We start from the raw sequence: 21596 nt of genomic DNA on the forward strand, positions 1-21596 counted from the left end.
CAAGCCCGAGTGGTGGTGCAATAGCCATTGGGTGCTCTCACTTGCAAGGCTGACCCTCCCAAGCCCTGTAATAGGTGCCCGGATTGGTCGGTTTGGGGCAGATGTTGCCCATAGAGAGTAGACGCGAGCCATTCGGGTTTCCCCCTTACCTGCAGCTCCCTGAGTGCCTGTCCTTCTGCCCACTGGTCCTTCCCAATCAGTGAGCAAGACGTGCAAACACTCTCAAGTTAAACTCTCCGTTTATTTGATCCTTTTACAAAAATCCAACATATGAATATTGTGCTCGTGTCAGAGGGGCTTTTTCTTCCCTTTTTTTTTTTTTTTTTTAAATATTTTACAACCATTTAAAACCTGATGCTCACAGAGCAGTTAACACAAACACCGGGTGCGGGGGAGAGTTTGGGATCCGCTGTGAGGACAATGGGAGTTAACCAAAAAGATGATATAGGAACAATATACAGTCAGTTGGATTCCACTGAAGTAGAAGATGCTATTTACATGAACATGTACAGCAATAGACGTGACACGAGAAAGTCCTTACTTTATCACCAGGGCACCCTCTGGCCCAAAGGCCCACTCCAATGTTAAGGAGCAGAGAGAAAGGGCCTGCATTGCTTACGGCCCAAAGAGGGGAGAAGTGGAGGATTAGAGCGATAGAGTATCATCCCGCTAGTAGACGCTGGCTTTGGACTGCTTGTACCCCAGCCACTAACCATGCTTGGTGAGAAATTTGCTTTGCCTGAAATATAACGAGGCAGCTGATTGACTAATTCGGACTCCCTCACCCGTCTTGATAGCAGCTGTTGAAATACAGGTTGCAGTAAGCTGGCAGAACGACGACGCTCACCCTGATGTTCCCGGCCTTGCACTGCCTCATGCTGCACCACCTGCTCAGGCCCCAAAAGCCAAACGGTAGCTGATCTCACCGTATGCTGCTCTGCAGGTGAAAAGGCACCAACTAGTCTGGCACTGACCAGCACCAACGGTCAGTATTAGGGAGAAGTTTACAACCATTCCTGGCCTGCGTAACTGGGGTGAGTTTGTTGCGATAGTTGCTGAAACAAAGCTACAAGGCTGCCTTGCAGTACGGAGAACGACCTGATTTACAGTGGTCAATGGACAGGGTGGCAAGTGGAACCCAATTCACCCTGGGAGTTACAGAGGGATGAAATTGGTCCATTACCTGTGGAAGGAGATACAGCCACTGCAGCCTGTAGTCTCTTCCTTTCACACCTGGCTGGGTAGGACCACAATTAACCAGACCAAAAAACCATAACTGGGAGCACAGCTGTTACAGCCTTGTAACGAGATACTAGTGAGCTCCTCCATTTGGGAGGGAAAGAGCATTTGCAACACTGATGAAGGATGGGGGCATGGGACTGGGGTGGGGAAGGCCTAGAACAGTTTGGTTTTCAATTTTTAATTTATACATTTGACTGGCTTAAAAAAACAAAACAAAAAACCACGGCTGGAAATAAACATCCAGTAACAAACCAACCCACAGAGTTTTAGATTTTGAGCTGCCCGAATTCCTGTTCTAAGGCTTCAGCTTGCAAGAGCAGCACAGGTCGCTGGCTCGGCGTGTCAAATGGCAGCCGTGCCTCCTGGCTGGTGGATCTGAGAATACCAGCAAAGTAGTAATAACATTTAAAAAAACCCCACCAGCAATGCAAATAGATCAGTGCCACACCCCTCTTTGATTATTACACACTTCTTCAAGCTTGGTATATTTCGGCCTGGAAAATAATAAAATCACTGGAATAATAAAATCGCCCCGAAGATTTTGAAAATAATTTGATCACAAGTTTTTATATATATATATATATTTATATTTTACAATTTTTGTTATAAAGTGCAATCCACAGTCTGCATTCATCTCCATTTCAAATTCGTGCTTGTTTCCTGCGGGGTTGTGTAAGAGAGAGACGTGAGGGAATGAGCTACAACTTCGTGGGATGGACAAGGAGCCACACCCTACACAAACACCTATGCTGCTGTTAACAGCATCTTCTTTAGAGCCAACCTCACGAGAGGAGAATTAACGAGGACAACAGCAGAAAGGTTTGCGATTCTTTTCGGTGAGCTTAAGACTTGTCTGTAGGGATGGGTATTCAGGATCATTCCTGCCAAGGAGGAGTCCGGTACATTTGCTAACAGTCTTGTGCTACTTCTGCACCATGAGGGAGCAGAAAGATGATGCCACAGGCTCCTTCACGGTCTATCAATGGCCACGGGTTGCATTTTTAAGGACTGTTACTGTTCAAAGGGTTTGTATCGATAGCCTGATATTTTTGTGGCTAAAAACAAATTTAAAAAAAAAAAATCGATCTTCTCTCATTACACTCCAGGGTGCTGGAAACATGAAGAGATACGAAGTGACATGTCCTCTGCTCTCTGGGAAACAGGAGCATTGCACTTAGCACAATGCCATGATGGGTAGCAGTTACCCGCACAGTAGATAGCTAGCGGGCGAGTTTCCACCATGGGGCTCAGATTTTCTATGGGGTCAGCATAGACAATCAGCTGAAATACAGCCATGTGCAGCAGACCCTGTACCTTTCAACTAAATGTACTGGAGATTTGATGTAAGCTACTGAAAATGAGCTATGTGGCTATAGTGCTCAGCTTTAAAGACAATCAAAATAACAGTTCAAGTACCAGGTCAGTTACCTTACTGATTATATGCCAAATACACCTATAGCTAGACTGAGACGGGGAAGAGAGGGGCATGTGGCAATTACTCCATAAAAATGGGCATTGCGTTTAATCTTGCAGGTGCTGGGTCATCGATCCTTCCTCCGACAGGCTCCCATTCCGTGACATCGCAGCTCGCAACAGGAACAACAAACTGATCAGGGGGCAATTAAGAAGTGGGCAGTTCCTCACCCAGACAACCAAAACCACCGGGAAAGTTTGGAAACAGGCACCCTATTGTTAAAGGGGCGCAGTCACATTTCCCCCTGAAAGCTTTGCATCTACCAGAATAAACAACCCGCTCTGGTTACTAACAGTAAGAGGAAGGTATCTTGGTCTCTGATGCTTTGTTGGGTGTATTTGTGGAGAGCAGTGACACTGTTTTGCTGACGGTCAGTGGCATGACTCTCATACACAGTTCTGCAGGCACAACTCCTCTAAAGAGCACCAGGATGTGCAGGGGTGTTTCCCAGTACCAGCAGTCAGAAGGAATGCCCCCAGAAAGGAAGGGGAAGGAGGTCTTGGCATGGCTGGTGCTGGCGGCTTTCAGGCCTGCCCAAAGGACCTATAGAAACACAGCAGTGGAACAGGAAACTCCTCTGTTTGGCTCCACATGACTGAGTGATTCTGGTAGTTGGGGTGGCACTTTAGATCTGGATCCAGCATTGGCAAGAATCAGTGTCAGGGAGATGACAGGGTAATATTAACAATGATTTTAGATGGCAGCTGGGGACAATTAATACATACTGAGAGCGCTCCTGGGACGGGGCTACTTTACCTTCTGAGGGCTGCCGTTAAAAAACAAGTAGAACAATTTAAGTGGCCCAGTCGGTCGTTCTGAAAAGGAGAATTATGGAGTCCTTTCTTGCATGATGGGAAATGAACGAGCGCACTGCCGAGGGCAAGGGAGCAAAAACCGCAGCAGCAAGAAGGGTGCCGACGCCAGGGCGGGATCACAGCGCACCACGGAGTTTGCTTCAGAGGAAGGATGAGCCGGCTCAGAGCGGACAAAACAGTGAGGTTCAAGAGACCCTCCCAAATTCTGCAGGAGGAGAAGTTTGTTTTAAAGCCCAGTGCGATCCCCTCCAAAGGCAGCCAGGGAGGAGGAACAGCCCTGCTGTGGCAGTGGCATGTGTGCATGTGTGTAGGAGGGGAGATTTGAAGGCAGGAACACTGAAGCCCATGACAGTCTTATCTGACTGCCGTGGGGGGTGTAGGCAAGTGAGCACATCATGGCAGATGTGGTCTTGTAAAGCAGCCAGTCCTGCTGGTACTTCGCTTTAGGGCCTCCTGGCAGTTTAAAGCTGTGTAACGCTCAGAGAGGGCTTATTCTCTCCCTGCTGCCCCAGGAAGACCAGAGCTGCATTTGCCACATTCCCAAAAGGAGCAGCGCAGTAAGTCCTACTGAATCTGAGCCCGCAGTTCTGAGGGGCAGGGCCGTGGGAAGCCCTGCTCACCACCCCCGGTGCCTCTCACCGAATCCAGCCTCTATGACTGGGTCTACACAGCAATTGAACACCCACAGCCAGCCTGGGCCAGCTGGCTCTGTCCGCGGGGCTCTAAAATTGCTCTGCAGACGTTGGGGCTTGGGCTGGAGCCCACGTTCTGGGACCCCACAAGAGGGGAGGATCCCAGAACCTGGACTCCCATCTGAGCCCAAACATCTACACAGCAATGTTTAGCCTGCAGCCTGAACCCCACAAGCCCCAGTCAGTTGACCTGGGCCAGCCATGGCCATGCTGCAGGCCTTTCATTCCAGTGTAGACGTACCCTGTAACACCACCTGCCTCTCCATGCACCTACTAGCAAAGCAGTGGCCAGCTCTCCCATTAACTACCCTGGGGAAGAAGCTGCTCCCGCCTGGCTTGTGCGTGTGACCATCCCCCCAGTTTTTTGAATGAGCAGTACCTGCCTTTTTTACTCAGTTAACGATGACGCCACGGACCCTCTGGAGCGAATCTCGTGCCATTGTTGGCACAGATCTCCAGCTCCAACAAATGAGGCCCCTAGAGGATGGGGAACATTCCTGATGTCCTTGCTAAAAGGCCAAAATAGAGAGAATTTAAACCAAGCTCCCTTTACGACTAAGCAGGTTACAGAAAACCACAGGGCCCCAGGATCGCCCCAGGACACACCCACCCTGGTTATTGTCACCACAGGAGCAATGTTTAAGATCCCCAAATAGGATCCCAGGCTGTCGGAGTGGGTGAAGGTTAATAGTGTTCGAGCAGTGAGGAGCAGGAAGGGAAATGAGTGAGACCAGGGCGGAGAGGAACTGGGCTCGGAACGTCAAGTGTAGATTGAGTGTGTGCAGTGATAACCAAACCCCTGGACAGAGTGTAGCAGCTGAAGCCATCTGGAGGGCAGGTGAATGATGCCCCCTTGTCAATCTGGTGCTAGGAGGTGGGAAAGGCAGTTGGGGAGGGAACCTCTGGAACCCCCCTCCCCGCTCTTCCCTCTCTGGGCTGTGATGTGAAGGCGGTGGGTGGGGAGGGTGGTGGGGGTCTGACGGGGGAGGGGAGCTCACCAATGTGACACCTGAAAGGCCTCAGTAGCCAGAGAGGAAGATAAACCAGTGGCATCACACCCGAGGAGCACGGGCAGCTGCGTGGACCGGATCGTTATAACTTGGGCCGATCAAAACAGGGAGGGGAAAGCAAGAGTGACTGTACCCCCGCCCCGAAATGAGTTAGCACAGAGGACAATCGACAGACACAGGCGCAGCTTGGGGACTGGGAATTGCCTTTCCCGAGCCAGGCCCGTCCACAGCATGTTCTCTCCTACACAGCCCCCCACCAGGATAGACTGGCAGTCTATAAAAAAAAAAAAAAAGCCTCACGCGGAAAATCTAAAACACTTTCATTTTAAATAACAAGAATTTAAAAAATGGTGGCCCTTGGCTAACGGACTAGCTGAGCTACTAACCAAAGTCTCCATTTCCTCAGTGTATGATCCTAGCAAGTGTCTTCACACAGGTCATATGGCCCGGTTCCATTTCACTCGGTGCAGTTACCCTGGGGTGGGTGGGTAAAAATCATTGATTAGAATCCATGATTTTCCTTTTGCTTTGCATCGCTGCCCATACTGGAGGCGTTTCTCGCTCGGAACCTGGCAAAGATTGCCACCCCTCAGCCTCTCGCCCAGGTCCAGAGTGCTGAAGGGACCCCTCAGTAACCCCCTCCTAAATGAATTTGAAGCATTTAGTCTTGTCATGGGGCAGGCGGGTCTTGAAGAGGACAGAATCCACACGAAATTGGGTGTACAGGAGGGGCATGTACCCATACACCTTAACGAAGAAGTTGATGCACTTGTGCCGCTCGTGGAAGTGCGAGTCGTCATGCGAAAGGGCCTGAGGGCAGCCAGGGCAGCGGAAGGTCCAGCGCGAGGTCACCTGGGGACAGAACATAAGAACATAAGAACAGCCATACTGGGTCAGACCAAAGGTCCATCTAGCTCAGTGTCCTGTCTACCGACAGTGACCAATGTCAGGTGTCAGGTGTCCCAGAGGGAAGTGATCCATCCCGTCGGTCATTCCAAGCTTCTGGCAAACGGAGGGTAGGATGACCATCCCTGCCCATCCATGAACTTATCTAGTTCTTTTTTTGAACCCTGTTATAATCTTGGCCTTCACAACATCCCCTGGCAAGGAGTTCCACAGGTTGACTCTGCGTTGTGTGAAGAAATACTGCCTTTTGTTTGTTTTAAACCTGCTGCCTATTAATTTCATTTGATGACCCCTAGTTCTTGTGTTATGAGGAGTAAATAACACTTCCTTATTTACCTTCTTCACACCAGTCATGATTTTATAGATGTCTATCATATTTGTCATCTCTTTTCCAACCTGAAAATTCCCAGTCTTATTAATCTCTCCTTATACAGCAGCCATTACATACCCCTAATAATTTTTGTTGCCCTTTTCTGAACCTTTCCCAAGTCCAGTATATCTTTTTTTAGATGGGGCGACCACATCTGCACGCTGTATTCAAGATGTAGGAGTACCATGGATTTATACAGCGGCAATATGATATTTTCTGTCTTATTATTTATCCCTTTCTTAATGATTCCCTACATTGTTAGATTTTTTGACTGCCACTGCAGATTGAGTGGATGTTTTCAGAGAACTATCCACAATGACTACAAGATCTCTTTCTTGAGTGGTAAAAGCTAATTTAGACCCCATCATTTTATATGTATAGTTGGAATTCTGTTTTCCAATGTGCATTACTTTGCATTTATCAACACTGAATTTCATTTGCCGTTTTGTGAGGTCCCTTTGCAACCCTTCACAGTCTGCCTGGGATTTAACTATCTTGAGTAGTTTTGTATCATCTACAAATTTTGCCACCTCACTGTTTACCCCTTTTTCCAGATCATTTATGAATATGTTGAATAGGACTGGGCCCAGTACAGACCCCGGGGGGACACCACTATTTACCTCTCTGGATTCTGAAAAGGGATCACTTATTCCTACCCTTTGTTTCCTATCTTTTAACCAGTTACCAATCCATGAGAGGACCTTCCCTCTTATCCCATGACAGCTTACTTTGTTTAAGAGCCTTTGTTGAGGGACCTTGTCAAAGGCTTTCTGAAAATTTAAGTACATTATATCCACTGGATCCCCCTAGTCCACATGCTTCTTAACCCCCTCAAAGAATTATAGTCGCTTGGTGAGGCATGATGATTTCCCTTTACAAAAACCATGTTGACTCTTCCCCAACAAATTATGTTCATCTATGTGTCTGACAATTTTGTTCTTTACTATAGTTTCAACCAGTTTATGCGGTACTGAAGTCAGGTTTACTGGCCTGTAATTGCAGGCATCACCTCTGGAGCCCTTTTTAAAAATTTGTTCCAAAACCTCCTCTAATGACACCTCAATCTGGGACAGTTCCTCAGATTTGTTACCTAAAAAGAATGGCTCGGGTTTGGGAACCTCCCTCACATCCTCAGCCATCAAGACTGATGCAAAGAATTCATTTCGTTTCTCCACAATGGCCTTAACGTCCTTGAGTGCTCCTTTAGCATCTCGATCGTCCAGGGACCCCACTGGTTGTTTAGCAGCTTCCTGCTTCTGATGTACTTAAAAAAATTTTTTTGCTGTTACTTTTTGAGTGTTTGGCTAGCTGTTCTTCAAATTCTTTCTTGGCCTTCCTAATTATATTTTTACACTTCATTTGCCAGAGTTTATGCTCCTTTCTATTTTCCTCACTAGGATTTAACTTCCACTTTTTAAAGGATGCCTTTTTGCTTCTCACTGCTTCTTTTACTTTGTTGTTTAGCCACGGTGGCTCTTTTTGGTTCTCTTACTATGTTTTTTAATTTGAGAGATGCATTTAAGTTGAGCCTCTATTATAGTGTCTTTAAAAAGTTTCCATGCAACTTGCAGGGATTTCACTTTCGGCGCTGTACCTTTTAATTGCCGTTTAACTAAACTAGCCTCCTCATTTTTGTGTTGTTCCCCTTTCTGAAATTAAATGCTACAGTGTTGGGCTGCTGTGGTGTTTTTCCTGCCACAGGGATGTTCAATTTAATTATGTTATGGTCACTAGTACCAAGTAGTCCAGCTATATTCACCTCTTGGACCAGATCCTGTGCTCAACTTAGGACTAAATCAAGAATTGCCTCTCCTCTTGTGGGTTTCAGGACTAGTTACTCCAAGAAGCAGTCATTTTAGCCTTCAAGAAACTTAATCTCTGCATCCCGAGCTGTGGTGACATGTACCCAGTCAACATGGGGATAATTGAAATCCCCCATTATTGTTGATTTTTTTATTTGAATAGCTTCTCTAATCTCCCTGAGCATTTCACAGTCACTATCACCATCCTGGTCAGGTGGTTGGTAGCATATCCCTACTGCTATATTCAGAGGAACAAACAGCATCATCTGTCACACTACTCCAAAGCTCCCTAGAGAGCTTTGCATCCAGCAATCACTGATGTGCAACAGCAGCTTCCCAGCAGGCTGCAGCCACAGAAAGGCTAGTAGAGGAAGTGAAGAGGAATACAGCTGCCAACTGAAAACCCAAGGGAAGAGTTATGACAACCCTACTCATGTGAAAAACAGGTTCTCTAATGGCCCCAAACAAGACCTTTTGGGCACTATGATCAGGACCTGGGCTTGCCACCTCACTAAAGACCCTCCCTCCAGCAGCACAAGCCTCAGGAAAGCCATGCATTCAGTACACAGACTGAATCATCAACGTCACTTCCTTCAGCTATTGGGCTTTCCTTTGAGGTCTCCCATCCAAGTACTGACCAGATCCTAACCTGCTTAGCCTGTGAGCTAAGCCTCTGTTGGGACAGCTTCAGATAGGTGCTACAACTTCACACTGACTCTTCCTACTGCATGTCCTGGGGGCCTTTTGCCCACCATCATTTACGGTCAGTTATTAGTTTTAAGACCAGAATGCGATGCTCTCTTGGCCCAGGAAGCACAAGAGATTGGGGCTATTTAGTTCAGAGAGGACCCAAATAACATGGCACATGATAGAGAATGGATCAATACACAATACAGAATGAAAGGTACTGAGAAGGGAAACTCGGTTCTGCTGGAGAACAAGGGGGCATCAATGAAATGTGCCCAATCAATCTGTGGAACTCACTGCCACTAGATCTCATCGTGGTCAAACGCATAGCAGGGTTGAGAAAAGGATTAGACATTTATCTGGGTAATGGGAGAACATTTAGTTATATTACACAGAACACAGACATGTATATTTTCCATCTGACACAAACCCTCATGCCTCAGGATACAAACCAAGCCCTAACGGATGGGCGTTAAGAAGAGACTTCCCTTATGGGCAAGTTCTCTCTCACTAGAGGGCTTCCTGCACCTTCCTCTGAAGGTGGCTGGTAGCAAACACTTGAGATAGGATCCTGGGCTAGACAGATCCCTGGTTTGATCCTATATGGTAATGCAGCAATGCCTGTGCTTCTAAATGAAGACTGCGGGTAAGGAGAGACAATAAGTGGCTGCTGGAAACCCAGCACAGAATAAATATTCCATCCTCCTCCATTCCCACATTCAGCTGTAGGGAAGGGCTGTAGCTGCTAGCAGATGGAGCTCCATGGAGTCATGCTGGGAGATGTGAAGGGTCCACTCTACTTGGCCACCACTGCCTTGGAAGAGCATTTAACTGCAGAGAGGATCCTTCGGAGGCCTGTCTTCCCCCCAAGGAAATGTGTCCCTGAGGAATGACAGAGGCTCGCTCTCTTTTCCATTTCCAAGCAGAGACCCACCACCACTGCCTTGACGTGACTGATCCTGACAGTCTCTCAGTAACGCACCGACTGTGCTCAGCATCTTTGATTATTCTTACTAATGATGGGTGAGTTCACTGCTTGAGAAGTGAGAGACCAACAGCCAAGGATAGACGCAGGCACAGTCTGGGTAAGTGCTAGGCAGGCTTCCTCTCACCTAGCTAAGACAACGTCTCAATACTGCAACATCTCCTGTTAGTCCTGACATGGGTCACATGCCAACGTACCTCCACCCTCACATCCACATCCTAACCCTGGCACTCCGCACAGCTCTCCCAATGCAACTGAATCCTGATCCTCAACATCCCTCTACTATTCCAGCTCTGAATCCCCTAATGGCTCTGCCATAGCACCTCCATCATCACATACAGCACCTCCAGTCCTGAGGCCCACAACCCCTTCCCCCACACAGCTCTGCTCCTCAATCCAAACCTGCAACAGTCCTGATATTTCTTCCCCCAGACACTCTTGAATTATCAGTAAATTCACATGGTGGTTGGTGAGCTCTGTGAATAGGGACCTGCCTGAGACCCACCAAGCTCATTTCCACATCTGACCAAACCTATATTGGACTCTAGGTCTCCGGAGGTGAAAGGCACTAACCCCACTGTTACACTGAATCACTACTTCTGATCTGTGACTCTACAGAATGCAGCACAAGTACACACAGACCCAGCTCCCTACCAGCCATGCCAGCTCATCGTATGGCACGGTTTACCTCGCTCCCTTAAAATCTGAGCTACAATTCCATTTGATTTGACCTCTCCCCAAACACACACGTGCACAAGGGACCTTGCTCCACCAATCTGATTAACTGGGGAAGCATTCAGACATTACACCAATGGAAGCCAGTAGAAGACTTCCTAGATAGAAGGCACACACTGAGCTCATGGGAAGTTTTATTTCAGTTTATTTCTCCAGTCCTTTTCCTGGGGAATCCATCATACTCGCACCATCAGAGACAGACATTTCGGAGCCATTCCTGCCACCAGGAAAGCCCCCAATGTACCTCTGAAAAGTCTGTCTTTCTGGCAGTAAGGCTCTATAAGCACTTAAGATACACAGCTAGTATCCTTACTAGGAAATCTCTAGGTTATACTGCTGGGAAAGAGTCTCAGGTTATGGAATGACACTCGCTGCCCTTCCTACATCACAAAAGAGATCCCAGATTAGAGAATACGGTAGCTCAAAGAGAAGCCATTGACAGGCAAGAAACTCCTCTCCCTGTGACAAGCTGGCTCCCAGCAATCCGACCCTCTGACTGAAATATATGGAAGGAACATGAGCAAGTAAGGAAGAAAATAGATCCTCTTTAGGGATTGGAGACAAAGTTTGGGCAGGGGGAAGAGAGATCAGTCTCACTCCAAGCCTCTGTCTTATTTCTAGGAGAAATCCAAGTCTTCCTCAATGGCTCTAAAAGAAGGGTGGGCAAACTTTTTGGCCCGAGGGCCACATCTGGGTATGGAAATTGTATGGTGGGCCATGAATGCTCATGAAATTGGGGGCTGGGGTGTGGGAGGGCTCCATCTGGGGGTGTGAGCTCTGGGGTGCAGGAGGGTGGGACTGAAGGGTTTGGAAGACGGGAGGGGGATCAGGCCTGGGGCGCAGGAGGAGGTCAGAGGTGCAGGCTCCAGGCAGCGCTTACCTCAAGCAGCTCCCGGAAGCAGCGGCATGTCCCTCCTCTGGCTCCTATGTGGGGGCGCGGCCAGGCGGTTCTGCACACTACCCCGTCCGCAGGCGCTGCCCCTGCAGCTCCCATTGGCTCTGTTTGCTGGCCAATAGGAACTGTGGGGGTGGCACTTGGGGCGGGGGCAGCATGCGCAGCTCGAAGGCTGGATTAAAACGTTTGAAGGGCTGGATGCGGCCCCCGGGCCGTAGTTTGCCCACTCCTGCTCTAAAATGTTTGGTTCCCTCCCGCTGTCCCGTTGTTTCCTGCTCTCCAGCATCTCTGGGTGAGAAGGAAGCAGCGTGTGTCAGAAAAGCATGAAAGGAAGTTCCCTGAAGCATTTCTGGCCTGTACTAAACCCCACAGCTAGTAACTTCCTCCAACTTTTGCACAGCATGGACCAGACTTTACTGGGGAGCCCATCTCATATGCACCCCTCCCCTCCCCTCCCCATGCTCATCCCATACGAGCCATCTGGCATCACCAGCCGTGGCTTCGGAATGTCAGGAAAGGGGGAAATCTATTTTTAGCTGCAGCAAGTGCTTTTGAAAATGCTAATCATGCCATTACCATTTGCTCTTCATTCCCCCACCATCCTCTCTGTTCCCCTTTCCTTCCCCCAGTGCATCTCTGCTGCCTGGTCCCCTTCTCCTCAACACAGATTCTCCGTCCTGGTCAGCTCTAAATGGCGTCATAGCTGGGTATGGGGGCAGGAGCCCACACGCACCCAGACAAGCACTTATCAAGTCCTAGCAGCGTGTTTGATGCTTCATGTATGAAGACAACCACACAGCATCTGATGCAAGGCTCAGATACAGAGCGTGGAGCTAAGACACAGAGTGGCGCAGGGAGCAGGAGGTGGGGTAAGACACTGTTGGCAGAGGTGATTTCTGAAGGGCTTTGTGGAAGACAGGATATATGTTTCGAGGAGGGGCCTGAAGGAAGAGGTTGTTCCAAATGTAGGGGACAGCATGGAAGAAGGCACCAAGAGGAGATGGGAAGAGGTAACAAAGGCTCAGATCAGAGGGACGCTCAGGCTCCAGGAGGTAGGAGGAAGAAGTGAGAGTAGAGCTGCCAGGAGAGATGGACACGTTGACATGCAGCGGATGAGCATAGTCTATGTAGTCTAGGTACAGTGGGAGCTCATTACAGACACTAGTCTCCAAACCATCACCTTTCTCTGCCCAGCAGTTGCCATAACCCAAAGCAGCCCAGCTGTTAATGCAGAGAGACAGAGTGCCCTGCAGCTCTCCATGCCTCCTAGATGAAGCACCTGGTCCAGCACCTACCAAATCATCTAGCTACACAGCTGATCTGAAAGGCCAAAGCAACAATCAAGACTTGTTGATCATTATCAGACAGAGTATCACTGACAACCATCCAGTGTCGGAAAGACAAGAGTAGGAAGGGTCCCCTGAACTGGGTGAATTACTCTACAATTTCCCTGTTTCCTACAACAGATGGGAAATCTTCCGTACAAAAGGAGAAAACACAGAGATTGTTGGGAGTCCAAGTAAATAATGCTGGGAACAAAGCAGGTGTGGATTCACAAAGCACATGACTCACCGCCTAATAAAGACTCTATCAGCTCTTTACCTTCCACAGTCCTAAAAGAAAATCTAGCCTTAAAAGGGACTTCACTATCATCCTGCGGTGAATTTACCAAGAGGTGATGCTGTTGGAACTAAAGCCTGAAAGGCCTAACGTGTAAACTCAAATGAGAAAGGGCTGCTGGGACTTCCGTTATATATAATGCACGTAGCTTTAAGAGGGAATTCTTGATTTTGAAAGAGTGGTTAGTTAAGGTTTTTTGCGTTGAGGGATTTGGGAGGATGTTTCAGGGAGAGAACTAAAAATAGGTCAGTTCCCAAGCTTTAGAGGAGGGTTGGGTATTTAACAAAAACGTTACTGGTTGCTAAGTACTCAGAACTCACAAGCTTTTACAAAGGCTACAACTAAACAAGTTTTGGTATATTACGGTGTTTGCTGGACTTATTTCCCATTGGCCACTGCTATTGCTTAGCAAAAGTGCTTTGAAATTGAGACACCAAGGTGTTAAGCGAGACAGCGGCAATCCTAGGATTAGAGTGCGAGACCAGTCTTCCAGCACTGTGCTCGTGCTGCTTGTCTTTTCAGATTACAGTACGTGGAGCTTGGAATGGCAGAATCTAAGCTCAAGTCTGTATATCTGAGCAGAGCCGGTATTGAACAGAACGGTGTCCGGAGTCCATGCCTGCTTGTGCTCTAAAGGAACAGGTAACGAGTTAACAACAAAAGAGATTCCTAATTCCAAGGCCAGAATAGATAGGGAGCCCTATGAAGTGCATGCCACATACTAAGCACCTGCCCATCCTCCCACCCCCTCATTGTTCCTTGCCATCATTCATTGCATTAAGATGCTGAGATACTATGATGATAGTGTGGAGGAAAAATAGTCTAAGGCCTAAACTTTGGTCAAGTGAACTGTATGTAGGGTCAGGTGAACTGTATGTGTGACGTGGAGGGAAGGGGGGAGGTAAAAAGGAGAAGGGTAGACAGAAATCATAAAAGCAGAACTAACTGTAGAAATTATAAAAGTAGAATTAATCTTTGTAACCGACTATGATTAATAGATGTCAGGTGACAGAGCAAGAAACCGCAAAGGGCAAAACTAAGAAAAACAGGAAAACTTGTTTTGCTTTATTCCTTATATGGACATAAAACTTTAAGGAAGTATATGTAATTTTTGTGGTTTTATCCTATATAATCTCTCACATTTTATCTGTCGGGGGGGTTCGGCTGCCTTGGCTGACTCCCCCATGCATGCATGTTTGATTGATCAATAAAGGAGCCTCAGACTGTCTGATCAAAAATCAACAGTGTGGACAATTTTCCACAACAATAGGTACTGAACCCGAAGGGAGACGGATGGCTGAACTGAGACTGACACTCTCTGGGGTAGGCTCTGCTCCTTTGGGGACTGCAGACACATGCTTACATTTTCAGGAGGAATTAGTGATCTTGAGTGCCTCTGTTTTGGGGTGCTCAACCTGAGATATCACGAAACATCTGATTTTCAGAAAGTGCTGAGCACCCTTTCCCCCTCTGAAAATCCGTCCCCTTTAATGTGTCTCAGTTTGAACACCCAACGCTCTTACACAAGGGGCAGGGCCCATTGTTTTCTGGGACTTTGCTACAGTGGAATCAGGTCCCAGTAGCCTTATTACCTCTCTCCACCTGAGTGGAGAACGAGACCCTAGGATCATGAGACAGGAAGAAGCCACCAGAGGCTCCGCAGAGACATGCTCCACTGCAGATGGTCTGTGATGGCAGAACATACAGCGCTTGGTGCAGAAATGGGCCTAAAGGCAATACAGGACTTGACAGACCCTAATAACAACAAGGAATTGCATCCCCTGCTTGTGCCTGTAATTTAAAGGAAGGTGCAAGACCACATATCGAGTCTCTCGGGAAGGAAGTGGATTAAAGCTATTGACTCTGATCCCTTGAGCCCTCCCTGGTCTGGATCCTGCCAGTGTCAGAGACAAACTGTTCCTACAGTGGAGAGCAGCTGGGAGACGTGCAAACAGTCCCCCAGCTCTAGGGGACTTGAGGCGTGGCTTCTCACTGATCTGTTCCAGCCAGTTTGACTACCCCTACTGCGTGCTGCAAGGTGCATCTATTTATGAAGGGTTTTGTGCAAGGCATGGATTCTGGGCAAGTTTGGTTTCCCTTATTCAGTGGAAAGTCCCTTAGGGCTGGCTGTCTCACTCTCACTATTGGATACGTTAGTCCCCGGGCCCAGATGCATAGAGCTAAGATAGGTGCATTTCTGACAGATCAGAATAAATAACTATTTCTCCTGAAATCAGAAGCACTGTACGAGGTTCCCATCTACTGCTTTACCTTGATGGGTGGTTTCCTTGTGATGTGAGAGACTAGAAAGTTCATGGCAATATCCTCACAGTTGATGTATTCATCTACCATGTCACGGATGGCTTGTGGCATCACGTAAGAATACAGGTAGGCGTAGTACTGAAACAAACAAACATTCAACAGTAAAACAGACCCAAGACAGCTAGTGAGATACTAACTATGGGCCTCACCCAAAGCCCATTGAACAATGCTGGGAGTAGGATTTATCTCTAAGGGTATGTCTACACTACGAAATTAGTTCGAATTTATAGAAGCCGGTTTTATTGAAATCGGTTGTATACAGCCGATTGTGTATGTCCACACAATAAAATGCTCTAGGTGCTCTAGTCGGCAGACCGCGTCCACAGTACGAGGCTAGCGTCGACTTCCGGAGCATTGCACTATGGGTAGCTATCCCACAGCTATCCCACAGTTCCCGCAGTCTCCGCCGCCCCTTGGAATTCTGGGTTGAGATCCCAATGCCCGGATGATGCAAAACAGTGTCGCGGGCGGTTCTGGGTACATGTCGTCAGGCCCCTCCCTCCCCCGTCACAGCAACGGCAGACAATAGATTCGCGCCCTTTTATCTGGGTTAGTTACCTGGGTTACCTGTGCAGACAACATGGAGCCCGCTCAGCACAGCTGAGCTCACCGTCACCATATATCCTCTTGGTGCCGGCAGACGTGGGACTGCATTGCTACACAGCAGCAGCTGCTAACTGCCTTTTGGCGGTAGACGGTGCAGTAGACTGGTAGCCTTCATCGGCGATCTGGGTGCTGGCAGCCGTGGGGCTTGCCTTTTGGCAGTAAATGGTGTATTATGACTGTTAGCCGGCCTATTACAAGTCGGGTCATCGCACATTAGCAGAGTCTTCCCTGAGCAGCAGCTCGTGCAATAGGCCTGAAGACCATCGTCATACACCGCCCCGTATTTGCTGCCAAGCACCCAGAAAGATGCCGAGGGCTATCAGTCACGCTGCACCGTCGTCTTAAGATGTAAAAAATAGATTTTCTCTGTATTCATTTGCTTCCCCCTCCCTCCGTCAAATCAACGGCCTGCTAAACCCAGGGTTTTCAGTTTAATCTTTGGGGGGGACCAGTCTGTGACAGTTGTTTGTGTCTCTCCCTGATGCACAGCCACCGTTCTTTATTTTAATTCCCTGTGCCTGTACGCCATGTCGTCACTCGGCCCCCCTCCCTCCTTCCCCTAGGCCGTCAGATACTACGTTTGCGCCACAGCTCGAGCCGCGAAGCGGTTCACGCCTTTTCTTTGAATTCTGGGTTGAGATCCCAATGCCCGGATGATGCAAAACAGTGTCGCGGGCGGTTCTGGGTACATGTCGTCAGGCCCCTCCCTCCCCCGTCACAGCAACGGCAGACAATAGATTCGCGCCTTTTTACCTGGGTTACCTGGGTTACCTGTGCAGACAACATGGAGCCCGCTCAGCACAGCTGAGCTCACCGTCACCATATGTCCTCTGGGTGCCGGCAGACGTGGGACTGCATTGCTACACAGCAGCAGCTGCTAACTGCCTTTTGGCAGTAGACGGTGTAGCATGAGTGATAGCCGTGGGGCTGGCAGCCGTAGGGCTGCATTGCACCAGCCCCTTCCAGGCGATGGTATATTATGACTGGTACCCGTCGTCGTCGTACTGGAGTGGCTGTCAATCATGGCCACCTGGGCAGACATGCTACTGTCTCGATGATGACGGTTACCAGTCATAATGTACTATTTTCTGCCAATTGCCCAATATTGTCTGCTAAGCACCCAGAAGAGGCCGAGGGCGATGCTGGGTGCTGGCGGACGTGGGGCTGGCAGACATGGGGCTGCATTGCTACACAGCAGCAGCCCCTTGCCTTTTGGCAGATGATGGTATATTATGATTGGTACCCATCATCATCATACTGGTATGGCTGTCACTCATGCTGCAGCGTCGGCTGCCACCTTAAGATGTAAAAAATAGATTTATTCTGTGTTCATTTGCTTCCCCTTCCTCCGTGAAATCAACGGCCTGCTAAGCCCAGGGTTTCCAGTTTAATCTTTGGGGGGACCATTCTGTGTGACAGTTGTTTGTGTTTCTCCCTGTTCCTGTACCTGTACGCCATGTCGTCACTTGGCCCTCCCTCCCTCCCTCCCTCCCTCCCGCCCTCCTTCTCCTGGTCCATCAGATACTACTTTCGCGCCTTTTTTCTGACCAGGCGCCATAGCTAGCACTGGGATCATGGAGCCCGCTCAGATCACCGCGGCAATTATGAGCACTATGAACACCACGCGCATTGTCCTGGAGTATATGCAGAGCCAGAACATGCCAAGGCGAAACCCGGACCAGGCGAGGAGGCGATTGCAGCACGGCGACGAGAGTGATGAGGAAATTGACATGGCCATAGACCTCTCACAAGGCACAGGCCCCAGCAATGTGGAAATCATGGTGTCACTGGGGCAGGTTGATACCGTGGAACGCCGATTCTGGGCCCGGGAAACAAGCACAGACTGGTGGGATCGCATCGTGCTGCAGGTATGGGACGATTCCCAGTGGCTGCGAAACTTTCGCATGCGTAAGGCCACTTTCATGGAACTTTGTGACTTGCTTTCCCCTGCCCTGAAGCGCCAGAATACCAAGATGAGAGCAGCCCTCACAGTTGAGAAGCGAGTGGCGATAGCCCTGTGGAAGCTTGCAACGCCAGACAGCTACCGGTCAGTCGGGAATCAATTTGGAGTGGGCAAATCTACGGTGGGGGCTGCTGTGATCCAATTTGCCAGGGCAATGAAAGACCTGGTGATAGCAAGGGTAGTGACTCTGGGCAACGTGCAGTCAATAGTGGATGGTTTTGCTGAAATGGGATTCCCAAACTGTGGCGGGGCCATAGACGGAACCCATATCCCTATCTTGTCACCGGAGCACCAAGCCACCGACTACGTAAACCGCAAGGGGTACTTTTCAATGCTGCTGCAAGCCCTGGTGGATCACAAGGGACGTTTCACCAACATCAACGTGGGATGGCCGGGAAAGGTACATGATGCTCGCGTCTTCAGGAACTCTGCTCTGTTTCGAAAGCTGGAGGAAGGGACTTTCTTCCCGGACCAGAAAGTGACCATTGGGGATGTTGAAATGCCTATCGTGATCCTTGGGGACCCAGCCTACCCCTTAATGCCATGGCTCATGAAGCCGTACACAGGCAGCCTGGACAGGAGTCAGGACCTGTTCAACTACAGGCTGAGCAAGTGCCGAATGGTGGTGGAATGTGCATTTGGACGTTTAAAAGCGCGCTGGCGCAGCTTACTGACTCGCTCAGACCTCAGCGAAAAGAATATCCCTATTGTTATTGCTGCTTGCTGTGCGCTCCACAATATCTGTGAGAGTAAGGGGGAGACCTTTATGGCGGGGTGGGAGGTTGAGGCAACTCGCCTGGCCGCTGATTACGCGCAGCCAGACACCAGGGCGGTTAGAGGAGCACAGCAGGGCGCGGTGCGCATCAGAGAAGCTTTGAAAACGAGTTTTGTGACTGGCCAGGCTACTGTGTGAAACTTCTGTTTGTTTCTCCTTGATGAACCCTCCAACCCCCCCCCCCCCCCGACCCGGTTCACTCTACTTCCCTGTAAACCAACCAACCACCCCACCCCACCCTCCCCTCCCCCTTGCAGAGGCAATAAAGTCATTGTTTTTTCACATTCATGCATTCTTTATTAGTTCCTTACAGAGGTAGGGGGATAATTGCCAAGGTAGCTGGGATGGGTGGGGGAGGAGGGATGGAAAAGGACACACTGCATTTTAAAACTTTAACTCTTATTGAAGCCCAGCCTTCTGATGCTTGGGCGATCATCTGGGGTGGAGTGACTGGGTGGACGGAGGCCCCCCCACCGTGTTCTTGGGCGTCTGGGTGAGGAGGCTATGGAACTTGGGGAGGAGGGCTGTTGGTTACACAGGGGCTGTAGCGGCGGTCTCTGCTCCTGCTGCCTTTCCTGCAACTCAACCATACGCTCGAGCATATCAGTTTGATGCTCCAGCAGACGGAGCATTGCCTCTTGCCGTCTGTCTGCAAGCTGACGCCACCTATCGTCTTCAGCCCGCCACCTCTCCTCTCGTTCATGTTGGGCTTTTCTCATCTCCGACATTGACTGCCTCCACGCATTCTGCTGTGCTCTATCAGCCTGGGCGGACATCTGCAGCTCCGTGAACATCTCGTCCCTCGTCTTACGTTTTCTCTTTCTAATGTTCACAAGCCTCTGCGAAGGAGAAACATTTGCAGCTGGTGGAGGAGAAGGGAGAGGTGGTTAAAAAAGACACATTTTAGGGAACAATGGGTACAGTCTTTCATTACAAGGTCGCATATTTCGGCTTGCAGGCAGCCATCGTAGGCCACAGTGTTTTGGCTTTTTTAACCTTCTTAACATGCGGGAAAGATTGCAAACAGCAGCGCATTTCCCATATCAAGGATGAATTGGGTTGTCCATTTAAAATGGGGTTTCAATGTAAAAGGAGGGGGCTGCGGTTTCCCGGTTAACATGCGGCACAAACACAAGTAAACCACCCCCTTCACTTCACCCCTCCCCCCCACCGCGTGGTTAACAGCGGGGAACATTTCTGGTCAGAATAGCAGGAACGGGCGCCTCTGAATGTCCCCCTTAATAAAATCACCCCATTTCAACCAGGAGAGCTTTCTGGAGATGTCCCTGGAGGATTTCCGCTCCATCCCCATACACGTTAACAGACTTTTCCAGTAGATGTACTGGCCGCGATTGCCAGGGCAAATTAATCATTAAACACGCTTGCTTTTTTTTTGTAATGTTTACAAATAGTTACAAAGTTACACTCACCAGAGGTCTCCTGTGTGCCCTGAGGGTCTTGGGTGAGTTCGGGGGTTACTGGTTCCAGGTCCAGGGTCACAAACATATCCTGGCTGTTGGGGAAACCGGTTTCTCCGCTTCCTTGCTGCTGTGAGCTACCTACAGTACCTCCATCGTCATCTTCCTCGTTCCCCGAACCGTCTTCCCTGTGTGTTTCTCCAGTGAGAGAGTCATAGCACACGGTTGGGGTAGTGGTGGCTGCACCCCCTAGGATCGCATGCAGCTCCGCGTAGTAGCGGCAAGTTTGCGGCTCTGCCCCGGACCTTCCGTTTGCTTCTCTGGCTTTGTGGTAGGCTTGCCGTAGCTCCTTAATTTTCACGCGGCACTGCTGTGTGTCCCTGTTATGGCCTCGGTCCTTCATGGCCTTGGAGATCTTTTCTAATACTTTTCCATTTCTTTTACTGCTACGGAGTTCAGCTATCACTGCTTCATCTCCCCATATGGCGAGCAGATCTCGTACCTCCCGTTCGGTCCATGCTGGAGCTCTTTTGCGATCCTGGGAGGACTCCATGACGGTTACCTGTGCTGATGAGCTCTGCGTGGTCACCTGTGCTCTCCACGCTGGGCAAACAGGAAATGAAATTCAAACCTTCGCGGGTCTTTTCCTGTCTACCTGGTCAGTGCATCTGAGTTGAGAGCGCTGTCCAGAGCGGTCACAATGAAGCACTGTGGGATAGCTCCCGGAGGCCAATAACATCGAATTCCGTCCACACTACCCCAATTCCGACCCGCAAAGGCCGGTTTTATCGCTAATCCCCTCGTCGGAGGTGGTGTAAAGAAACCGGTTTAAAGGGCCCTTTAAGTCGAAAGAAAGGGCCTCGTTGTGTGGACGTGTCCAGGCTTAATTCGGTTTAACGCTGCTAAAGTCGACCTAAACCCGTAGTGTAGACCAGGCCTAAGACAAGTTCTGCTCCATTCACTCATGGGGTAGCCGCGAAGCCACCCCCTGGCTGCCATTACAGACCTGCAGCTCCTGGACCCCACTCTATGGCAATCTGGACATACATGGCCACCTCAGATCTTGCTGGTCAGTCTACACAATGTTTCTGCTGCATCTTGGTCCCTCCCCAGCAAGGGATGATGGCTCAGGATGAACCCTTTAGCCCCTCATTGTCCCAGAAGGATACAAATAGTCTCTTTGTTCTCCACTGTCTTCCCCAGATGGGGAGGAAGGAAGAAGGCTCTGAACACCTGATGGAGCTCTTAGCATCTGGCCCCAACCTCCCCTCTTTTTATA

At 49.3% G+C, this 21596-nt stretch overlaps 1 protein-coding gene across 5 annotated transcripts in view; it reads right to left on the reverse strand.

Moving 5' to 3' along the window:
* Positions 1-222: 222 nt before the first annotated feature.
* Positions 223-21596, reverse strand: part of EXTL3 (exostosin like glycosyltransferase 3) — a 230400-nt gene continuing 209026 nt past the window's right edge. For all 5 annotated transcript variants that reach the window (XM_054022198.1, XM_054022194.1, XM_054022195.1 and 2 more), the window contains 2 exons: positions 15505-15633; positions 223-6085 (listed from right to left, as the gene is read on the reverse strand). In XM_054022198.1, the coding sequence (XP_053878173.1) occupies positions 5876-6085; positions 15505-15633 (339 nt within the window). In that variant the 3' untranslated portion in view covers positions 223-5875. The remainder of the gene's footprint in view (positions 6086-15504; positions 15634-21596) is intronic.

The sequence above is a fragment of the Malaclemys terrapin genome, chromosome 3, assembly GCF_027887155.1.
Source record: "Malaclemys terrapin pileata isolate rMalTer1 chromosome 3, rMalTer1.hap1, whole genome shotgun sequence".
Lineage (NCBI taxonomy): Eukaryota > Metazoa > Chordata > Testudines > Emydidae > Malaclemys > Malaclemys terrapin.